This window comes from Clarias gariepinus, chromosome 2 (assembly GCF_024256425.1).
Source record: "Clarias gariepinus isolate MV-2021 ecotype Netherlands chromosome 2, CGAR_prim_01v2, whole genome shotgun sequence".
Classification (NCBI taxonomy): domain Eukaryota; kingdom Metazoa; phylum Chordata; class Actinopteri; order Siluriformes; family Clariidae; genus Clarias; species Clarias gariepinus.
The window spans coordinates 2,854,255-2,878,623 of record NC_071101.1 but is presented as its reverse complement, the minus strand read 5'-3'; the positions used below and the strand labels follow the sequence as shown (position 1 = coordinate 2,878,623).

General features: G+C 42.0%; 1 protein-coding gene across 1 annotated transcript in view; it reads right to left on the bottom strand.

Annotated features, from left to right (window-relative positions):
• LOC128510845 (uncharacterized) overlaps positions 1-24,369 on the bottom strand; it is a 220,576-nt gene that overhangs the window by 83,117 nt on the left and 113,090 nt on the right. The window contains exon 2 of the mRNA XM_053483382.1: positions 23,177-23,455. Within this exon, the coding sequence (XP_053339357.1) occupies positions 23,177-23,455 (279 nt within the window). The remainder of the gene's footprint in view (positions 1-23,176; positions 23,456-24,369) is intronic.

Genomic DNA, 24,369 nt, shown 5'->3' with positions numbered 1-24,369 from the left:
TGCTATAAGAATCACAGTTAGGGTTTAAGCATTCAGAAAAAAACTGTAAAATTCATTAGGTTATCATGGATCATTCAAGACCTTTGACATTAAATAGAAATCAGATCTGGACCTTTGCATATTAAGTTTGAGAACCCCTGTGTAAGGTTAAGGTTTTATGCTGCATGCTTTTCCTGATGCAAACTTCACACAGTATGTTATCATATAATTTATTATAAAAAGTTCATACAGTATATTTACAAGCAAATCACAAAAATGAAAAGGAATTGAAAAAGAATGAAAAGTATGAGATTTAGATTATACATGAATAAGATTGTGTGTGGGGGGGGCACAGAGAAAAAGAGGGAGAGAGAGAGAGAGAGAGAGAGAGAGAGAGAGAGAAAGAATCATGGAGGCAGACAGTAAACACCATCTTCTGGGATCTGCTGGTTACCTGGAGAGAGATACAGTACCGGTTAATCTCATCACTCTTAAAAACAACAAGATTTTCACAACATAAACAATCCCCTGGGAAAATATAATATCAATAAAAACAGCAGGGTGTGGTCTTGCATCACCTGATAGGTATGCAAGACCATAGTTCATAGTTTAAGTTGTGGGACTGTGAAACTTGATCCAGGTCCCACGTGTTTTGCAGTGGAAAAATAGTTTTCCATCACACGGGGCAAAACTTCCACTAAAGAGTAAACTTCCACTTTTGTGACAAATTGTGTGGGAATTGCTTTACACATGATTATACAGTCATTTGTGTTAGTAAATGCAAGACATTTGCGTTGCACGTCAAAAAAAAAAATAAGGAATTGTGTTTATGATGTGCTGGTCAAGTTTTGTGCAGGGTAAAATGGATTGTGTAATTAAGATTGCTTGGATTTGCATTGTTAGTTATCATCATAAAATTCTGGAGGGAATTAAATGTGTAAGACTCACAAAATACTCATATTATTGTTAGAAATAACTAGAAACAATTATATATTAAAAAAAACGTTATCCTACATGGATCAGACATAACATCACAAGCTTAATATTGTGTGGGCTCCCCTTGCAGCTCTGGTCATCAGGCATGGCTCCACATAGACCTCAGGGGATGTGCTGTGGTGTTGGGCACCAGGATGTTAGTGGCAGATAATTTGGTGATGTAAGTTATGGGGTCACCTTGATCACGGGATCAACCTTGGCATCTTTGTGGTCATGGGTTTAAACCTAAGACCTTCTGAACCATAGTCCTACCTGGACACCATGTGGCTGCTTCTTTTGGCAAATCATATCTTACTCCCTGAGAAATTTGAAGCTAATCATCCTTCTCTGTTTGTAAAATATCTGCCTTGCACCACAACTTAGTCAAATTTCTAAACGATTCTAAATAAAGATATTCTTTTAACATTACACGGTAAGACCACACATTAAAACGTATTGTTCCCTTTCAAAGGCTACACTCGATGCTGCGTGAAAACGCTATGGGAACATCTTGTCATGTTGCCGGTTGTGAAGCATGTGTGTATCAAACACGCCAAATTTTGGCTTATATAACCTCGGTCGGGTGACGTCATCTGATGAGACGCACCTGCAGGTTATAAATAGGAGTGAACCGGAAACATTCCTCAGATCTTTTGTCTTCACTGACCTTGTTGTGTTTGCGTGTGTGTTTAAACCAGCAAAATAAGAAAGTGTTTAACTCACCGATATGGTAGAGTTTTAAACGAGATGTCCCTCCGTGTGTATAATCCAGATCGGAGGGCGATCTCTACACTTTACTGCTTCGATTAAGTGCTACGCGCGCGCCTCGCATTCCGAGCCGCCGCGCATTCCTGGGGCTTAAACACGTGCACCCGGCAGAGCAGTGAGAAACGGATTTAAAACTCCTTTCTTTCGCGTTCTCATCGGATCGGGAAATCCCTCTGTCCGCTCGCAAGCGCGCGCCGCGCTTCTTGTGAATGGGCAAGGATAAACATCCTCTCTTGCTTTCGCGAAGATGATAATAGCTCTAAGCACTTAAAAAAAAAAAAAAAAAAATAGACGGCAGGTTCTGTCGGGTGGCCGGGGGCGGAGCCTCAACGACGCTCTCCCCCCTTTTTCTTAGCAATCTCCATATAAGTTAACCCTTTCATGGAGTAAGCTGTATTCATCCCGTGTTTTCCTGCCATCAACTTATTTATTTATTTAAATATAATTGAGGTAGAAACGCGGAGTTATATGATGACACCCAGATAGAAGAGACGCTTCCAGGCTATCTCTCTTCTGGGACATCATCCTTCCTGAAAAGCTATTACTTCCTTTCAAGCTGTGTAGACTTTTATCTTCCCTGGAGGGAAAAGCTTTTCAGGCAGCAGGTCAGGTTGGTGCTCCATTGCACACCATGGCGGTTTTGCACGCCTACCAGGCTGACCTGCTGAAAGACTTGAGTACTGGCGGGGCTCTGCAAGGTAAGGCGTACTGGATTTACGCCGGGCCACAGACTTGTCTCTTCGTGCAACAAAGCAGACGGCTCGTGCTATCGGCCGTTTTATGGCTGCTATGGTCTCCGCGGAGAGGCACTTGTGGTTGAATCTTAGGGGCATTAAGGAAAAGGATCGTGTATTCCTCCTTGATGCCCCATCTCGCCTCCCGGCCTACTTGGCGATGTCGTTAACTCGATCGCCACTAGGTTCATGAGGCGGAGTTATATAACAAGCCTTCGGGAAATTCCTTCCCCGCCTTGCTCAAGAGTCGGGACTGTCGGCCACCCAGTCTCGACCGGGTCTGACTGTTGCGAGGCATGAAACACACAAGAAGAGATCCGCCTCAAAAGAGGTCAGACTGGCATATTGTCTTCACAAAGAAGAGGTTCAACAGGATCGTGGGGGGTGCCCCCCCCCCCCCCAATGGGGAGAGGCACGCAGAATTCCTTTTAAAGAATGAAGTGTTCTCCCTGGCACCCCCAGGAGGTTGGTGTTCTTGCTCCGCCACCGCTGGTGTTTCGGGCAACTCCAGTCTCCAATAAAATTGTTAGTTCTTCGGGTTTTTCCTGCCGTGTTTCAGGATGCCGAACATCTAACATCCCCCCCGTTTAACCAAGCCGCTGAGCTTTGCCCCTTTCTGAGAAACTGGCAGCGTGGAAGCTACTGCCAAGTATATCTCCTTGGGCACTAAGCACTGTACAGAGAAACTACAGGATTCAGTTCTCACATCACCCTCCGCGTTTCAATGACGGGGTCTCCACCTCCACGAAACCGGAAAGTGCAAGAGGAACGGGGGGCTGAGTCCAATTTTTTAGATTTTGCGGGCCTTACCGCTATCTAAAAATAAATCAATGGAAATATTGCCACAACACAGGAGGTTCCTGAGGTTCGCTTTCGGGGGCGAAGCTTACCAGTATCGGGTCCTTCCATTTGGTCTAGCTTTTTCACCCGCACATACACAAAATACATGGATGTAGTTCTGGCTCTTACGACTCCAGAGCATCCGTATTGAATTACATGACTGGCTGGCCCAGTCTCAGAAGCTAGCGCTTCGACATCAGCATGTCCTTCTAGCTAATCTTTGTTTCCTAGGATTGAGATCCAATGCCATGAAAGCATGCTCTTTCCTCTTTAGAGGACAACATTTTTGGGTGTCACATGGAATTTGGGCGTAAGCGGGCACAGCTGTCTCCCGCTCGTGTCGAATCCATTCTCAAAACCGTCAAGGAAATCAAGCTAGACCAGAAAGTGACCATCACTTTCAGAGATCTTAGCTCTCATGGCAGCTGTATCCACGGTGACACCTTTGGACCTTCTGCACATGAGAGCATTTCAGTTGTGGCTAAGAACCAGGGGATTTTACTCTAGGGCCAATCCCCAATAAGGGCTACGCGCCAGGTGCTTCGTACCCTTCCTATGTGGTTCAGACCCCGGTTTCTGACTCTGGGTCCCACTCTAAGTTCGTCTTGTCGTCACAGATGCTAACGACAGACGCTTCCCTCGTGGGCTGGGGTGCGGTCTTAAATGACCGTCCAGCCCAAGGGAGCTGGAGAGGCCATCTTTTTGCGCGGCACATCAATTGCCTCAAAATCATGGCTCTATTTCAGGCCCTAAAGCACTTCCTCCAGCAGTTGAGACTACCATGTCCTAGTGCGGGTGGACAACACTATGGCAGTCTCATATATTAATCGCCAGGGCTGACTGTGCTCGCGCCGCTAAATAGCTAGCGCACCAGATTCCTGTCCCTCAGGGCGATTTACATTCTGGGAAAATTTCATGTAGCATAGGTGGACCTCTTTGACTCGCAAGATCAGCAAATGTCCCCTTTACTACTCTTCGACTCTAAGTCAAGCTGGTCTTCCAGCCAGCGTAATTAAGACTATTCTAAGTACTAGGACTGCCTCCCCTCAAATAGAATGTATTTGAAAAGTTGGTGCATGACGAAGCAGGTAGACCCAGTCCACTGCCGAATTGTTTCAGTGCTGGAGTTTCTGCAGAAAAAAAAAAAAAAAAAAATTGTCCTCTGGCTTGTGCCCCTTGTTGAACCACTAGAGTCAGCGCCTCAGGTTTCTGACCCTTAAGATGGTTTTTCTAAATGGTGTTACCTCTCTAAGAGGAGCGGACAGCTATTGCCCTCTCCTATGAGGCGCGTGGGCTCACTTCGCCTCTAGGAATCAGGGCTCATTCAACCAGGGGAATCGCCTCATCAATTGCATTAGCAAGAGGTATTCCCTTGCAGCAAGTATGTGACACGGAGGGTTGGTCCTCTCCGCACACATTTGCCAACATGCATCTTATTGTTTTGAAGCCTTCTGTTCTCCGCCTTTACAGTTTCGGAGCAGGAGAGACATCACTTACTGTGTCCAGTACGTGCTCTTCAGATTTACATCCACCGCATTAGCCAGTGGCGTAAGTCAGAGCAGCTTTTACATGTTTTGAAGCCGCAAGCTCCGTGAGAGATGCTATTGCCCTCTCCTATGAGGCGCGTGGGTTCACTTCGCCTCTAGGAATCAGGGTTCATTCAACCAGGGGAATCGCCTCATCAATTGCACTAGCAAGAGGTATTCCTTTGCAGCAAGTCTGTGATGCGGAGAGTTGGTCCTCTCCGCACACATTTGCCAATATGCATCCTATTGTTTTGAAGCCTTCTGTCCTCCGCCTTTACAGCTTCGGAGCAGGAGAGACTTCACTTACTGTGTCCAGTACGTGCTCTTCAGATTTACGTCCACCGCATTAGCCAGTGGCGTAAGTCAGGGCAGTTTTTACATGTTTTGAAGCCGCAAGCTACGTGAGAGATGCTATTGCCCTCTCCTATGAGGCACGTGGGTTCACTTCGCCTCTAGGAATCAGGGTTCATTCAACCAGGGGAATCGCCTCATTAATTGCACTAGCAAGAGGTATTCCTTTGCAGCAAGTCTGTAATGCGGGGGGTTGGTCCTCTCCGCACACATTTGCCAATATGCATCCTATTGTTTTGAAGCCTTCTGTCCTCCGCCTTTACAGCTTCGGAGCAGGAGAGACTTCACTTACTGTGTCCAGTACGTGCTCTTCAGATTTATGTCCACCGCATTAGCCAGTGGCGTAAGTCAGAGCAGCTTTTACATGTTTTGAAGCCGCAAGCGCCGTGAGAGATGCTATTGCCCTCTCCTATGAGGCGCGTGGGCTCACTTCGCCTCTAGGAATCAGGGTTCATTCAACCAGGGGAATCGCCTCATCAATTGCACTAGCAAGAGGTATTCCCTTGCAGCAAGTCTGGGACGCCGAGGGTTGGTCCTCTCCGCACACATTTTCCAGTATGCATCCTATTGTTTATGAAGCCTTCTGTCCTCCGCGTTTACAGCTTCGGAGCAGGAAAGACTTCACCTACTTTGTCCAGTACGTGCTCTTTAGATTTACGTCCACTGCATCAGCTAGTGGCGTAAGTCAAAGCAGCTTTTACATGGTCTGGGGCCGCAACAGGGGGTGGCCCCCACTACATTGGGCTATTGCCCTCTCCTATGAGGCGCGTGGGCTCACTTCGCCTCTAGGAATCAGGGTTCATTCAACCAGGGGGATCGCCTCATCTATTGCACTAGCAAGAAGTATTCCCCTGCAGCAAGTGTGTGACACGGAGGGTTGTCCTTTCCGCACACATTTGTTAGATTTTATAATCTGGATGATCATGCCACTCCGGGCTCACAGGTCCTCGAGTTAGCTTCCCAGATATAGTTCTGAGACCTTTTCGGCCTTGTGCGCACACGCCACACAACCTTGGGGTCCAGACACTTGCAGTGCGGCGGCGTTGGTATTCTCGTTCCCATAGCGTTTTCACGCAGCATCGAGTGTAGCCTTTGAAAGGGAACGTCTCGGGTTACTTTGCTGTAACCCTGTTCCCTGAAAAGGCGGGAACGAGATGCTGCGTCCCAATGCCGCACTGCCTACGTGACCGGACGTCCGTTCAGACAAATCAATCTGAGGAATGTTTCCGGGTTACTCCTATTTATAACCTGCAGGTGCGTCTCATCAGATGACGTCACCCGACCGAGGTTATATAAGCCAAAATTTGGCGTGTTTGATACACACATGCTTCACAACCGGCAACATGACAAGATGTTCCCATAGCGTTTTCACGCAGCATCTCGTTCCCGCCTTTTCAGGGAACAGGGTTACAGCAAAGTAACCCGAGACGATTTCAGTAATAAATAGACTTTATGTAAGTGGTTTGCATCATATAACATTAGTGTAAGTAAATACAGCCGATGCCGATGCTGTATTAACATCAACGTTTCATAGGGAGACATGCCCCCACTTAGATTTATTTTCTAGCATTTAATGCTTTTTTTGCAGTGTATGTCTCCAATAATAACACCTTTCCTGTATTCATTAACACACAGTGGTCGCGGTGATGTTAGTCCGGAGTAAATCTGCCCCATATATAATATGATCAGAATATTAACAAAACGATGTATATTTGTATGTATAAAATAAATTGATCTATTGATAACATGTAAATGCTACAGGAAACAAACATTAAATATGAAAACAAACAAAAGTTCCCTTGAATGTAACTGAAAACATTATATAAATATTGTTAAGAAAACATCATTTTCCATTAAGAATTCATCATTTCCTGCCTGTATACTTTAAGGTCTGGGCCCATATTTACTAAATGTCTTAAAGAGGTCCTATAATGCTTTTTCAAATATGCTATTTCATGCAGTGTGTCATGTAGCTGTATGTGAACATAAACTATCTGCACTATCTGTGACGCTGACAGTGCACGATAAATGGAGTTTTTGTCTATTAAAAAAAAAAGAATCGGCTCACATTTGCCTAAACGAGTCATTAGCAAATCTATTTTTACTCTGTTACGGATCCACGTCACTCCGTAACATATTTGCGTAATGTCCGCCCACGTTCTACGTCGCGAAAAAACGTGCCCGCCCACGTTCTACGTCACAAACAACTTGCCTGGCATTTTTTCCTTCACTGTCTTTGCAGGTTTGCTAGTAACAGTGGAGATGCAGCTTTCAAACAGTGACACAGTGACAGTGTCAGAAAAAAAAGAAATTAACTTTGCTTTTACAGCATCACAGATTATGAGCAGATTTATACATTTCCACCACACAGATACTGGGTTTAATGTATTTTTTTGCTAAATGGTGTTAAACTGTAAAATATTATTCAATTGAACTGTTTTTGTAAAGGAAAATAAGTACTTATAAGCATCATCTTTGCTCTAACATATGATACATACAATATCTCACATGCAGACTTTGAACCACTTGTAATGTTGCTCTGGTACTGATATGGAGAATCTTTACGTGGTTTATTGCTCTGGGAAACGCTGGCTTTGGAGGTCGTCATTGTCTGAGTCGTCTCTGTGGACTTTGTGGTGTCTGCTGTAAAGTTTACAGAATAAAACACATCAACTGATCACAGATTAGAAACAATTAAGAAACCAAACTGAGAACAACCAGGTTACACTGAAAACATGATCTTCAATTTGAGAGTAAAAATGTTATTTTGAATTTATTTCATTGCCTTGTACCTACATGTGCAGTGAAGTTCAAACTAATCTAATAAAAAATATTTTGTGACTTCAAGAATTTATCTATTCTTATCTATTTAATAATATTAAACAAAAATAAGCTGAGAAAATACTAAATATAGTTTTAAAATGAGTATTTAATTTAATAATTATTATTAAGCTGTCCAAATCCACATGGTCTTATGTGGAAAAGTGATCCCCAAAATATGCTTATCCCCAAATATGCCTCAGGATTGTTCTAAAAAGTTACTGAGCCATGCCAAGCCATGGACTTTTATGTTGAATTTTGGATGGTAACTGTACAGGTAAGTGCTGCAGATCTTAAGACTTGAATGAAAATGAAAAAGGATCTATACAATGAATGTTAAGCACCCTTGCAAACTCCCAATTAAAATTGCTACTCTGAGTAAACTGGTACTGTACACCAGGTATCCTGGAAATCAACTGTCTACTTGTCTACCAAACTACTAATTTCCAGTATACCTTGGTGTTCTAGCATTAATATACTGTAGGCCTTGCTAGTTTGTCACTTACTCGTGGTCTTCATAGTGGATGTAGGGCTGGCGAGGCCTTCAGTGGAGTCAGCTGGAAAATAAAACAAAGAGTTCACTATTAATATTAGGGATGAGTTGGTAATGATGCGTATCAGTATCAGTCTGATTCCATGCTGTTTACTCATAATCATATTTCACTATTAAAAGCTGACACTAAATAATGTAATATATGATGTAAGCCTAGGCTACACTGTCACACTAATGAAAAATACAACATAAAATCAAAGTGATCTGGATACATTCCATCATTAATAATCAGGGAAAAGCAGACTGCAAACTGTGCTGTTTAAAAATACACTGCCCGACAGAAAAAATATAATAATAATAATAATAAATATAATTGCAAGCAACGATGACGGGCCTAAGCACCCTGTGCCATCGCCACCCCGGGTCCATCGCAGAACCTGTGAGTGTAAAGATCTACAAAAAGACATTGCCGCCCGGATGCACCCACAACTTGTACACGTCACACACTATTCAGGGCTGATTAAGCCCTAAATATTTGTTTAGTGCGTTGTTGTGTGTGTGTGTGTGTGTTTGTGTGTGTGTGCAAGTTGAGTGTGATGAGTAAATGTGTTTGTGCATGATTTAGTGTATGTGCGTGCATGTGTGTCTGTGTGTTAACATTTGTGATGTGTACATGTGTACAATAGGCCGGTTTGGGACGATCGTATAAATTCCCTAGGAGAAGTATATCAAAATCCATCGGGTGTGTTTTTTTGAACTACCCTAAATAACTGGCCTCCTGTTGAGTTGAGCCCAGGACATGCAGTGTGAAAGTCGGTCGGCTTAATGAGCACTGTATGTATACCGAGGTTTCATGTGCATACATGCAAGTGTGAATGAGCTATGCAGCTAAATCTCATTTGGGGCCCCCAGGCCACTCTCTGGCGACTCTCAGGCTCTAATGGCACATCAAATCAAACTAAATTCAAATTTTATTTGTCACATACACAGTCATACACAGTATGGTATGTAGTGAAATGCTAACACGACCGCCTGTGACCCTAAATTAAGGAAACAATTGACAAGAAATAAGATAAAAATAAAAAGAAGCAAGAAATAAATAAATAGTTCGACTATAAGAAGTAAGAACAAAATATAAAAAAATTTAAAAGTATACAAGAAATATAAAACTTTTCTGTATAAGACAAAATAAATTTAGATTTAGATGCAAATAAGAATTGGAATGAATGGAAAATGTCCAGAAGTGTGCAAATGAGCTTTGTGAGTGCAGGTGTGCAATATGCAATATGACCTAGCCCTAACCCAGCACGTAGTCCGTCTGCATGGGTTCTCAAGGGACATCGTCTCAGACAGAGGGCCCCAGTTCACTCCCAGGTTCTGGAAGGGCTTCTGCCGTCTGATCGACTCCACCTGCAGCTTGTCATCTGGATACCACCCTCAGACAAACGGTCAGACGGAGTGGGCCAACCAACAACTGGAGCACTATCTGAGATGTTTTGTAGCCAATCGTCAGCGATCCTGGGCTCGCTACCTCATCTGGGCAGAACTTTCACATAACCTCCATGTCTCATCTGCCACGAAGTTAAGCCTATTTGAGGTATGATATGGCTTCCAACCTTTGATGTTCAACCACCAGGAACCGGAGGTTGATGTGCCGTCAGCCCAACAGTTGGTCCACAGGGGTTGGCAGTTGTGGACTCAAGCTAATCGGGCCATCCAACAGGCCAACGCCCGCTACACCACTCAACATCGCCGTCAACACCCTCCGAGACGATTGTTCCACGTAGGTGACAAGGTATGGCTCTCAACTAATAATCTTCACCTTCACACCGAGTCAAGAAAACTTTCACCTAGATTCATCGGCCCATATCGCATCACCCACCGGATAAATCCTGTCACCTACCGGCTCCAGCTGCCTGCGGCGCTTCGAATACATCCAGTATTTCATCTCTCCCAACTTACACCCCTTCACCACCTCTCCCATGATTACACCCACCTGAGATTACAGGACGTACAGTAACTCCCATGATTACACCCACCTCACGGTGTGTTCTTGGTCTGTAGGGTATTTGTTCAGACTGCCCACCTCCTCCTCCCCGGATCATCGACGGTGGCCTCGTCTATACCATGCACCGGATCCTCGACTCACGCCCTCGGGGCAGAGGTATTCAGTACTTGGTCGACTGGGAGGGCTACGGCCCCGAGGAGTAATCTTGGATCTCGGCCCAGTTTATTCTCGATCCCGAACTGATTCGAGACTACCGTCGTGGGGTATCCTCCACCTCAGGGCCGTCAGGAGCTGGTCCTGGACAGAGGGGTACTGTCACACACACTCGCTTCGTGACCGGCACTATGACCCGGAAATAGTACGGTCACAACACAGGAAGCATAAAAGGAAACAAGATGGCGCATCACATCGCTCAGTCATTGAGTTCGCCCATGTTGGTCCAGATCGTTTCTTTGCCAATTCGTGAGTACTCACTTTCTTGGGTTTACTTTTTGATTCGAGTGTGTGTTTATAGGACTTGGGTTAAATTTTTGTTTTTCACTTGTTCCCCTTCTGTGAGTGTCCTTAGACTAAATCGCGTGGTTATCCTGCCTACTCACTTGCTTCCGCGTTTGGGTTTACCATCCATGCTACAAAGGGGTAACCGCTAAAACTACATTTTCTGGTCTACTCAGGTTAGTACTTGACAAACACAGATTAGAAACAATTAAAAAATTAAATTGAGAACAACCAGGTTACACTGAAAACATGACCTACAATTTTAGAGTGAAAATGTTATTTTGAATTTATTTCATTGCCTTGTACCTACATGTGATGTGGCAATAAAGTTGAAACTAATCTAATCTAATCTATTTTTTGTTTCAAAAAACAACAAAAAAATGTGACTTCAAGAATTCATCGATTCTTATCTGTTTACAATATGAATTGATGTTAGTTTACTCAGTTTAGATAGAAAAAACTCATTAATTTAATTTAAGTGTTTACATCACATTCCATGTGACTAAATTTAATAAGCAACAAATATATTTTTTATTTAAATATGTGTATATTTACTATCTAAATACAGTGTTGTTGCTCCTTTTACTGTTACATTTGTTATATATTTTTTGCAGATTTGTCACACTGAAATGATTCAGACCATCCAACAAATTTTAATAATAAACAAAGATAAGCTAAGAAAATACTAAATATAGTTTTAAAATGACGATTTAATTTAATAATTATTATTAAGCTGTCCAAACCTATCTGGTCTTATGTGGAAAAGTGATCCCTAAAATATGCTTACTGTATCCCCAAATATGCCTCAGGATTGTTCTAAAAAGTTACTGAGCCATGCCAAGCCATGAACTTTTATGTTGAATTTTGGATGTTGACTGTACAGGTAAGTGCTGCAGATCTTAAGACTTGAATGAAAATGAAAAAGGATCTATACAATGAATGTTAAGCACCCTTGCAAACTCCCAATTAAAATTGCTACTCTGAGTATACTGGTACTGTACACCAGGTATCCTGAAAATCAACTGTCTACTTGTCTACCAAACTACTAATTTCCAGTATATCTTGGTGTTCTAGCATTAATATACTGTAGGCCTTGCTAGTTTGTCACTTACTCGTGGTCTTCATAGTGGATGTAGGGCTGGCGAGGCCTTCAGTGGAGTCAGCTGGAAAATAAAACAAAGAGTTCACTATTAATATTAGGGTTGAGTTGGTAATGATGCGTATCAGTATCAGTCTGATTCCATGCTGTTTACTCATAATCATATTTCACTATTACGCTTTTTAGTTTTTTATGTCTTTTATTTTATTCTGTACAGCACTTTGGTCCAGTGTGGGTTTGTAAAGTGCTTTATAAATAAAGTTGGTATGGTATGGTATGGTATTAAAAGCTGACACTGAATAATGTAATATATGATATTAGCCTAGGCTACACTGTCACACTAATGAAAAATACAACATAAAATCAAAGTGATCTGGATACATTCCATCATTAATAATCAGGGAAAAGCAGACTGCAAACTGTGCTGTTTAAAAATACACTGCCCGACAGAAAAAAATATTATAATAATAATAATAAATATATTTGCAAGCAACGATGACGGGCCTAAGCACCCTGTGCCATCGCCACCCCGGGTCCATCGCACAACTTGTGAGTGTGTCAAGACCTACATAAAGACATTGCCGCCCGGATGCACCCACAACTTGTACACGTCACACACTATTCAGGGCTGATTAGGCCCTAAATATTTGTTTAGTGCGTTGTTGTTGTGTGTGTGTGTGTGTGTGTGTGTGTGTGTGTGTGTGTGTGTGTGTGTGAATGTGTGTGTGTGTGTGTTTGTGTGTAAGTCAAGTGTGATGAGTAAATGTGTTTGTGCATGATTTAGTGTATGTGCGTGCGTGTGTGTCTGTGTGTTAACATTTGTGATGTGTACATGTGTATAATAGGTCGGTTTGGTGACGATCGTATAAATTCCCTAGGAGGAGTACACTGTAAGCCCAGACAAGTTGAGTTTACTTAAAAAAATGGAGGAAACTGGTTGCCCAAAAAAAAAAAAGGAATGTTTAATGAAAACTTAGATGCTAAGTTGACTTAACTTAAAATTGTTTGTAATATCAATTGCTTTACCCAATCACACCACTTAATATCTTCAGTTCAAGTGATAATTTTTTATTTCTATTAAACTTAAATTAGAGCATTTAAATAATATTTTTTTAAATATAAAAAAAATGAAACAGTATATTCTTTTCCTGTTTTATTTAAACTTTAAACATGAAATTCAAGAACAAGTCATGTCTTATAAACCTTTTTTTTTTTGTTTATTATTTAAACAGAGGTTTAATCATAGTCCAGGTGCAGAGCATACATCAATCCAAAAGGCCTGAAGTAGGTGGACAGTTTATCCATCACCACACTCCCTTCCAAGATGATGTCCACTCTGGATGGGTTGAGCTGAGGTTTTTCTTGATCATTGTAGAGGACTCACACTGGTGTTTTACTGTACAAGTTCATATTAGTTACATCCTAACAGAAAAAAAGCACTTAACAAAGAGAAGATATACTGTAATTAAGCAGTTATATAATGCAGTCTTCCTCAACAAAAAGTACCTCTATTTACATCCACCTATTTATATTTTTTATGTGCATAAAATTAACCATTCTGTAAACCATTAATGTAAAGGTTAAGTACCAAGCAGTCCTTAAAAAAATAATAATGAAGGAAGTGGTGGTAAATAGCCTATCACACTGGTTAAAGTTTCACTGCTCACAAACAGACCATGAAGTGATAAGGTGGCTAAATTACCGTACAGGTGACTAACAGGTAAAATGACCATCAAACTAATTAAAACATCATGTTGTACTGCTCCAAAACAGCAGAAAGAGTGATAGGACAACGTTATACAATATAGCTAGCTAACTAAGCGTATGAAATTAATTGAAATGCGTGTTCGTTTCTCCAGTTAGCTAGCTAACTCAGCGGGTGAAAAATTGTTGAACATTACAACCAAGTTTTAATACTGCCACACTCAGCCTCTCCAGTGCAAAATAAAGAAAAAAAAAAAAAAACAGCAGGTTTATACTTCTCGCCAATAGCACTCACCAGATTCAGTAGACTGTGGTACAACAGCCTGACACGTCGCTCTCCAGTCTTACCTGCTGAAAGCAGCCTCGGCGCGGTCACCTGGGGGGAGATTAATACGGGGCAGCGTCCACCCACAGCGACCGTTTAACCAGCTCCGTTAACGGTGGTCCAAGTAACAGGTGATAAAACTTTTGTCGAGCTGATATTTCAACGGCTCACAATCAGCCTCTTGAGTGAAAGAAAACTAAATTAAAAGAATAAGAGGTGGAAAACGGATCGTGGTCGAATCAGATGGGTGAAATAACCAAAATGGCGCGTGCACATTCATCTCGTTTGTTGCATAAAGAAACAGCCAATTTTCAACTTCAAATTCGGTCTCTATGGAGATAAAGAGGTGTGGCCACGGCTAAAACGTAATGTTATTTAACATAATGTTTTTCGATTAAACTTAAAATTATAAATTTATTACATTACTATTAAATTGCAAGTATATTGTATTACAAATTAGTACAATATACTTATCTATAATAGTAATGCAATCAAACTTAAAATTATGTAGTACATTGTAATTGATTGTTTAAGTAGATATCAAATCCGAGTTTACAGTGTATATCAAAATTCATTGGGTGTGTTTTTTGAACGACCCAAAATAACTGGCCTCCTGTTGAGTTAAGCCCAGGACATGCAGTGTGAAAGTTGTTCGGCTTAATGAGTGCTATATGTATACCGAGTTTTATGTGCATACATGCAAGTGTGAATGAGCTATGCAGCCAAATCTCATTCGGGGGCCCCAGGCCACTCTCTGGCAACTCTCCAGAACCACATTTAATTCAGCCTCAGGACAAATCAAAACACTCAACAGAACACACACCTAACACACACATACTCCCGCAAAGCATGATGGTTGCCAGTCGAAACCCCGCCCACGCCACACTGCCCCACCCGAGCTGTGACCATCCCCGGTCACCATGAGGGACTCAGTCTTGGAGGCGTGACACCGGAGTCTTTTTGCGGGGGAAGGTGTGAGGCAACCCTCTCCCTGAGGCGGAGCGGCCTCCACAGAGTCCGATGTTTCGCTGGCGTGGGGCTGATAGAGAGCGAGACGGTTCCAATGGAGCACCACCACTCGCGACCGCCCTGCCAACTGCACCCGCTAGACTACGTTGGAGAGCTGGGCAATTACCATGCAGGGGCCCACCCAGTGAGACATCAGCTTAGGCGAGAACCCCCTAAGAATAAACCCAAACCTGCTCCCCAGTAGCAAAGTCTCGCCCCTGGCTGTGAGTGTCATACACGCGGCGCTGCTTAACACCGGCGTCCGCCTTCTTTGCCGTGCAGACGTCGCAACATTCTTTGCTGCACGCCCGGCAGGATAAAGCATCGGCGTTAGCATGCAATTTTCCCGCTCAGTGCTGAACGGTGAAATTGTAGTCCTGCAACCGCTCAAGCCAGCGCGCTTACTGCCCCTCGGGCTCTTTAAAATTAAGCAGCCACACCAGAGAAGCATGATCGGTCCGCAGCAAGAAGGATTGCCCGTATGAATACGACCTAAAATGTTTAAGAGCCGTGACGACCGCTAGCAGCTCGCGCAGCATGATGCAGTAATTCCTCTCAGTCCAGACAACGCGCGGCTGAAGTAGGCGATATATAAATATGATGGGAGATTGCATATGATGGAAGATGGGAGATTGCATCATCTGGGAAGCGGTTTGGGTGGTATGCAAACTGTAGTGGGTCCAGTGTGTCGGGTAGTGAAGAAATAATGAAGTCTCTGACCAGGCGCTCAAAGCACTTCATCACTACTGAGGTGAGGGCTACAGGGCGATTATCGTTGAGGGAAGCAGAATGAGGTTCCTTTGGGACAGGAACAATGATGAACTCTTTGAAGCATGTGGGGATCACCGACTGAGATAAAGAGATGTTGAATATCTCAGTGAAAACAGGTGCTAGCTGAACTGTGCAGGCTCTGAGAATACGACCTGAGATGCTGTCTGGCGCTGCTGCTTTCCTGGTGTTCACTCTCTTAAAGGCTCTCCTCATGTCATGCTTGGAAATGATGAGCACTTTTCCAGTGCTGGCAGTGTCTTCCTGTCTGCAGCCGTTAGCGCCGCTAGCATTAGCATCACTAGCGTCTTTAGCTGCAGCCCTGAAGCGAGCATAGAAAGTGTTCAGCTCGTCTGCCAGAGTCGCGTCCACATTCGTCATATGGTTGTTGGTGTTTTATAGTCCGTTATTGTCCTTAGTCCCTGCCACAGGCTCTAGAGTCACTCTGTTGGAGTTGTGACTCTAGTTTCCTCCTGTAGCGCTGCTTAGCCTCTTTCACCACCTTCTGGACGTTATATGACGCAGCCTTATGTGGGTCCATGTCTGATTGGGAAACGTTCTAATAGTCTTTTTCTCTATGGTATCATCCACTAGTTTTCCGATGAATCCCACAACCGCTTCCGTAAACACGCTGAAGTCATCATCGGAGCTGTTTCTGAACATGTCCCAGTCTGCGTCATCGAGTGCGTCCTGTAATGCGGCCACCGATTGGTCCGTCCAGCCCGCGACCTCCCTTTAAACCGGAACTTCCTGTTTTAGCCTTTGTTTGTATTTTGCCATGAGGAAGAGGGCGGCGTGGTCGGATTTACCAAACGGAGGGCGAGATTGTGCCTTGTAGCCGTCCTTGACTGTCGTGTAACAGTGGTCCAGTGTCCTTTGCCCCCGGTGGGGCAGGTGATGTGCTGATAAAAGTTCGGCGCTGCGCGTCCCGATGCTGTGTCTGGTGCTGTGTGAGTACCTCATGCAGCTCGCATAAGGCAGTGTCCGTGTCCGCTTGTGGTGGAATATAAACAGCGCTAATTATGACTGATGTAAACTCCTGAGGGAGATAAAAAGGATGACACATGATGGACAGTAGTTCCTGGTTTAGTGTGCAGGAGCGTGTAAGAGAAACAACGCTCATACTGTTGCACCAGCTGCTGTTTACCATTAAGCACACGCCGCCTCTCCTTGACTTCCCAGAGTCCCGTGTCTTGTCCACGTGGTGAATCGAGAAGAACTCGGCCGGCTGGATGGCGTGGTCTGGCACCGCTGGGTTCAGCCATGTCTCGGTGAAGCAGAGGAGATTTCAGTCCCGAATGTCTCTCTGGAACTTTACCCTGGATGTGAGGTCATCGAGCTTGTTCTCCAATGACTGGACGTTGGCCAGAAGGATGCTAGGCAGAGGTGTGCAGTGTGCACGGGCTCTCAGCCTGTTCCTGACGCCAGCTCATTTCCCTTGGGGCTGCCGCTTTGCGTCGCGTCCATTGTTCTCCCTCAGGATCTCACTCGGCCAGCTCGGATCCGGAGTTAAAAACGTTGAATTGTGAGTACATTGTATACCAATAGAAACAAGAGTGTCTCTATCATACCTAATGTACTCAATGGTGGTGGTTTTGCCGATTTAAAGTTACTGGAAATTACCTTAAAATACAAAAAAAATTAAGTAGGTCGGAGCAGTCGACCTCACCATCTTGAACACATTAGAGCCTGCTTATTTTGATTCATGCACACTCACATTCTATACAGACCTAAAAAAATATTTCGATTGTGTTAAGCTGCTTTGCGACAATGACAATTGTTAAAAGCGCTTTACAAGTAAAATTTAATTAAAAAACTTAATTGAATGGCAGCAGATTCTAACCTGCCTTATAATTCTCATGGGTTTTTGAGGATTTTAAGACCTACCAAAAAGCTTAAAAGGGTGGAAAAAATAATAATACTTAGGAAAACAAGAGGGTTTCTTCAGACAGCATTTTACTTTGAATATGGCACGAACATAATACATTCTTTCAATAAGTTTATGCAAGGTTACATTTATTTTTATCCAGAGTCACGTTAATTTCTCTTCAAGATCCTGTGTTAATGATGTGAGAGTCGGACCTCTGCATAAAGCCATTTCCAGCACGTTCCTAAGATTCTCAATGGGGTTATTGTCTGAACTCTGTGGCTTCCAATCCATGTGTGAAAATGATGTCTCATGCTCCCTGAACCACTTTTTCACAATTTGAGCCTAAAGAAAAACTGGCAACATTAGGAATATTGGAATATTCCCATGACAAAAAAAAATATTAATGGAAAAAATTGGTCATTCAGAACATTCAGGTCATCAGCTGACCTCATTATCTTGGCAGATAACTTTGCTGAACCTAGATCCACAAACAGAAGCAACCACAGATCATAACACTGCCCACACTGGCTTGTATGGTAGGCACTAGACGTGATGGGTACGCATGATTAATCCACCTCTTTTCACATCCTGATACACCCATCACTCTGGAAAAGGATAAATCAGGATTCATTGTTCTCTTACTTTTATTATTAAACATAACTGTGTCTTTTTCTGTTGTTTTTTATTCATGATTTGATTTCACCAAACGCAGGCCAGTAATTTGACTTTTCTGAAATAGAGCAACATCTTTACCATGACCACAGAATATGTCTTCAGACAAGGTTGTTTAAGAAATGAGAAGTTCCTTACTGCATCAGTTAGGGTTAAATAAGTTACCAGTTCTTGACTAATTCCTTTTAAAGTTTACTGAGTAATGCTATAAAGAGTGAGGAATACAAGTGCTATAACATCTCTAACTGGTTGATACAGTACTAAGTTATATATTAGTTTCATATTTTAATACTGCAAGCTGCAGAAACATCGTTCTAAAAAAACTAAAAAATGTTTTTTTTTTGTTTTTTTTTTTAAACTATAGCCTGAGGTCAGAGTGGACGTGAGAATGATGTGTTTGTACTAAGTGGTTTTAACAAACAGAAGTGAGAGCATCTCACACGCCCTAAATATGGATCATCATTGTGGCTTGTTAGCCTTGTTGGTACAAACATGCTTCAGAATTGTTTTAATAGGTTTTCTGTTAGTCCTTTAGGTGATGAGAAGCTTTCAGTTGATCCTGCATCTACTGAGCCATGCCCGCTTCACCTGAGCCATGCCCTGTGGTGTCAGAACCATTCACTGATCCATGTCCAGTCCTGTCAATATCATATACTTCACCCTTTCCAACAAGTTCAGCAGCGTCTGGTCTAGTAGTGAGTTTCTTGAAGGGTGTTTGGGATCCATTAAACTATTCTTGTATCTGTGGACTTTTATGTTGACATTGTTTTCCAGATTTTGGTTCTGAGTGAAGTGTTCCCATATGTCATCTCACTTGCAATCACATGAATCTAGTTACGTTTGTTTCCTTTGTGTATATGTAAGCTTGGACTCAAGTATAACTTTGTCTTGCTAACGCACCACATTCAGTAAAAATGTAGTAAAAATCTATTTACTAATGTTTTAAATTACGAGTCTAGTGGGGTGGGTGTAGGATTAGTGTCCACACTGCTTCATAACCTCTCTGACTGGTTCATACTTAACTACTGATTTATGTGTTATATTTTAAGACTGTAATCTGGAGAAACATTCTGTGCTTTTGAAGTAAAAATACCTTGCTTCTGAATAAGAAGGTCAGTGTGTGTAGATGGGACACGTCTCTAAAAGTGACAGCTCGTGGTCAGAGTGGACGTGAGACTGACGCAGTTGTGTGTAAATGTCTCGAGTTCTGCAGCAGTGAGGCGGTGTTAGTGGTTTTGACGAGCAAAACAGACATGAAAATAACAGTGTTCTATACTAACTCACATCCTGTTATATGGACACGGGTACGGTAGGACTGCAGGACATCTTCAGGACCAGACAAACTAGAGACCTATTGGGGAGGTTCTCAGGACACATTAAAGCCTAAACAATCTTAACACAAAGTTCTAATTCTTTTTGTCACAAACACAGTCATACACAGTCCGATATGCAGTGAAATGCTTATACAACCACCCGTGACCTTAAAAAATAAAAAGAAATAAATAGTGGAATAAATAAAAAAGATAAAATAAAATTAGAGTAAGTTTAGCTAAAGAAACACAAGAAAATAGAACAAAATATAAAATAAATAAGAAATATAAAAACTTATCTGTGCAAATATAGACAAAAATAGAAATGAATTTAAATGAAAATGAAAATGGAAATAAATGGAATGTCCAGTAAGTGTGCAAATGTGCAATGTCCATGAGTGTCCGGTCTACAGTGTACCGAGGTATGTGCAAATGTGCATGAGTGAACAGATGTATAATGTCCATAAGTGTCGATTTCTGTGCGGTGTGCAAAAACGCAGAGATGATTAGTCCTGTGATCTGAGCTTCTCCTCAGTCTCTCTGTGTTGGCCTTCAGGGAGCGGAAGCTCTTCCCTGACCACAACAGAGAGAACAGTCTATTACTGGGGTGGCTGAGGTCCTTCACGAAACACTGAGATTTGTGAAGGACATCATATCAGTTTCCTCTTAAGGGCATCTTCACTAAGGAATTAGTAATATCCTTTTTCAAACCTAAAGGCATCTTAAACTTTTAAATTCAGTTTTAAAGACCTTCTACAGATGACCTGTCTGTCTTCACACTGATACGATAACATCAGCATAAACAGCAGCTAGAGACTACAGCTGGGTAATTTACTTCATAAAGAACCCTCTAGTCTTTATAACGATCATCTGAACCCAACATGTGAAGAATGAAATGATTCATATGTGACCTTTGCACTTTAAACCACATCAGATGTAATGATGCTCTGGTACTGACCTGAAGAGTCCGTCTCACTGCCACTGGGAGTGCTGGGGTGAGAGGTTGTTCCTGCTGGAGCCGCCATTGAGCATATGGTCACATTATTTACAGCTGATGTAACGTCTACAGCATAAAGAGCATAAACTGACAGATTAGAAATAAAAATAATGCAGGAAACAAACATAAATGCTGATAATCAAACACTTCACTGTGTGACTAAAAACAAGCCTGACGAATATTTGAGTGTGAAATATAACTAGTTAAGAAAGTGCTTTATTCAATTTTATTTCTATAGCGCTTTTAACAATTTTCATTTCCACGAAGCAGCTTTACACAATCAAAAAGAAAATTAAGGAAATGTATATAAACATGAAAAATATGTATGAATCAGAATGATCAGATCGTCCCTGGTGAACAAGTCGAGGGTGACGGTGCTGAGAGAAAATGGCAGGAGGAAGGAACCTGGAGAGGAACCAGACTCACCAGGGAACCCATCCTCATCTGGGTCGTTCTAGGGGTATTAAATTGTTATTGTTTTTACCTTTTCGTCTGCTTCATAAAAGTTGCCGCTCTTTATGACTAAGATGAAGCTGTTCATATCGCCTTTTACGAAAGTGAAAGTGTGCCGATGTGAGCAGCTTTATTTCAGTCACAACCACATTCCAGACATTCAAATTCTAATTCTAATTCTAGTGCTCAAATAATTATTCAACAGCAAAAGCAGCATGATTATTATTATTATTTAAATAATTTTAAAAAGCCTGAAAGCTTCATGGGGAAGGGGGGGGGGGGGGGGTCTCTAACGGGGTGTAGACAAGAGCCGTTTATGTACATGTTTGGCCAAGCTGGCTACACATTGTTTTCTCCAAGTGAAGAAAAATAATATTTGCATAATCACACACAAACTCAGAACACAAACACTCACACACACACACTCACACACACACTCTCTCCACATACACCTATGAGATGCTCACAAACACACATGGTACATGATACGTGATTCTCAGTAAACGGAAGTCACTTCAGTGTATATGGACTTGTCGCTTCATTTCCCTGATTTGTAGTAACAGGTATTAAATAGTGTTTAACAGAGTTTGACAGTATAATGATCATCACTGTTCAATCACAATGTGTTGTGAAGACAGTGACGTATTCAGAACTGTCCAAATGATGTCTGAATATTAAAGCGGCAGAAAACATGGGTGATGATTTGCAACCGCGGAATAAAACTTGTGTGTGGAATCTGTGGCTAATATGTCGAATCCTACAACAGAAGCAATTATTATTTTGTGAAATGTGCTTTCCTCGCCTTCACTAACACGAACAATAACTAACTCATGGGAATCCCACGTGACTCCCTCCGCTCGATCAAATCCAAATACAGAATCAGAAATTCAAACATTGTTCCGACCCTCCAGACCACCCACTTCTGTGGTGAGAATAAATAAATCACTCGCTGTCTCTAATCTGTACAATAACCTGATGTTTAAAAACTGAGAATGAATCGACAAGTCCATATACATTGAAATTACTACTCCCTACTCCCTACACCCTACTCCCTACACCCTACACCCTACTCCCTTTACCCTACACCCTACACCTTACTCCCTACAGCTTACTCCCTACACCCTACTCCCTACACCCTACACCCTACTCCATGTGCAGGGAATGTCTGTTAAGGGAAAACTGATACCATTCTAAAATATATAACGTATTATATATGTGTATAACTTATGAGTAACTGATTTAATTAATTTAAAAGATTTAATTTATAAAGAGATTTATTTAAAAGAGATTTATATGTTTTATATTTACAGATTACTAGCCGATATAACAGTAAGGAGTTCTTGATTAAATTAAATTAAATTTAAATTACTGTGTCTTATTGTCATGATGTCATCCTCGATAATAATAATAATAATAATAATAATAATAATAATAATAAATATATAAATCCTTATTTTGTTCACAGTCCAGCAAGACGCAATGACTCATGGGAAATGTTTCATTTCCTTTTCCAGTGGGGTGAAGACCTGATGTTCACTTGTTCCCTACACTGTTACAGTCACTACTGCACTGTCCTCATCCTCTGACTCCTGATTATACACACACCTTCAACAGACAATAATATTTATATCTGTGTAGAACACACTGCTTCTTTACTCTGGACTTACAGGTGTTTTAATTGTGTATCAATGTGTATAAATAGTGTTACATCACACAGTCACTAATACACACAATCTCAGTATTCTCATTTACTGTTACACTATTGTGTGTGTGTGTGTGTGTGTGTGTGTGTGTGTGTGTGTGTGTGTGTGTGTGTGTGTGTGTGTCTCTTGGTTTCACTTAAGTTTTAACTTGTGTGTAAATGAAATGACGTCTCTATAAGTTAAGCTGTGTACGTCACATTAACCACACACACACACACACACACACACACACACACACACACACACACACATACAGTTATAGACGTTACACTCACCTTGTAATGGAGTGACAGTCAGATTGTAGACAGTATCAGTGTTACAGTAGTAAATCCCCGAGTCTGAGAGAGACAGATCCCTTATCATGAGTGATAAATCATCTAACACACTGTATCTGTGATCTGGATCAGGGTTGTGTTTAATGGTGTCTCCTCCAGGTGTAACAGTGAGGATGGGCCGTGTCCCTTCAGGAACTCCTTTACTCCAAGTCACACTACCAGCCTTTTTACAATCAAGAGTAACACCTCTCCCCTCTGTTCCAGTCTTATAGTACAGGACTGTAAAAACAAAAATAAAAACTACATTAAAATGTGATCAGTCTGTAAAACATCACCGCAGCAACAATCTGTAGATTTAACACTAAATTATAAATCATTATAAATACAGGAACCCTCATTAGTCACAAACTATTAATACCTGTTCAACAACAGTCTCTATCTGTGGAGTCTCCACTGTACACGTCCCTGTAATTGATCTGTTACTATGGAAACGATAAAGCACTAGAGCGAGTACATTAATATAAAGCTGCACTACTGTGAGAGCTGCTGTTCTAGAGAATGAATGAACCCCAGTGGTAATGTGTGGTGTGTATAAGAGCTGTGTATAGAGTGTGTAGTGGTTTACTCACCGCTGTGAGCCGTGTGTACAGAGACACAGAGCAGGAGACAGATTACAGAGAGAACACACATCATCTACTGTCTTTAGGACACTGAAGTCAGAGAGACTGGGGGCGATGTTTTAAACCAGCAAGAGGAAGTGACATCACACACACACACACACACACACACACACACACACATCACACACACATACACACACACCCACACATTTTGTATCACATTTTGTGCACAAAAAGTAAAGAATATCTTTTAACAGCATGTACCAACTGAATACAAAGTAATTTATTTGCATCATTTACACAAGAAATGTTTAAAAGAATGTTGTTTATTATTATTTTGGACACACACACACACACACTTAATGATTCCTCGTGCTCCCATAATCACTCTCTCACACTCTGAGTCCTGGAATACGTCCCGTGTCATCAGTGAATTAAACCCTCCATAGATGTGATCCTCTGGTGATTCAGTACATTCAGGTGGTCAGCTGACTTCATTTTATTGCCCCATAACGTTACTGAGTCTCGACCTGAGTAACTGATCAACCCCAGATCATAACACTGTCTCCAGAG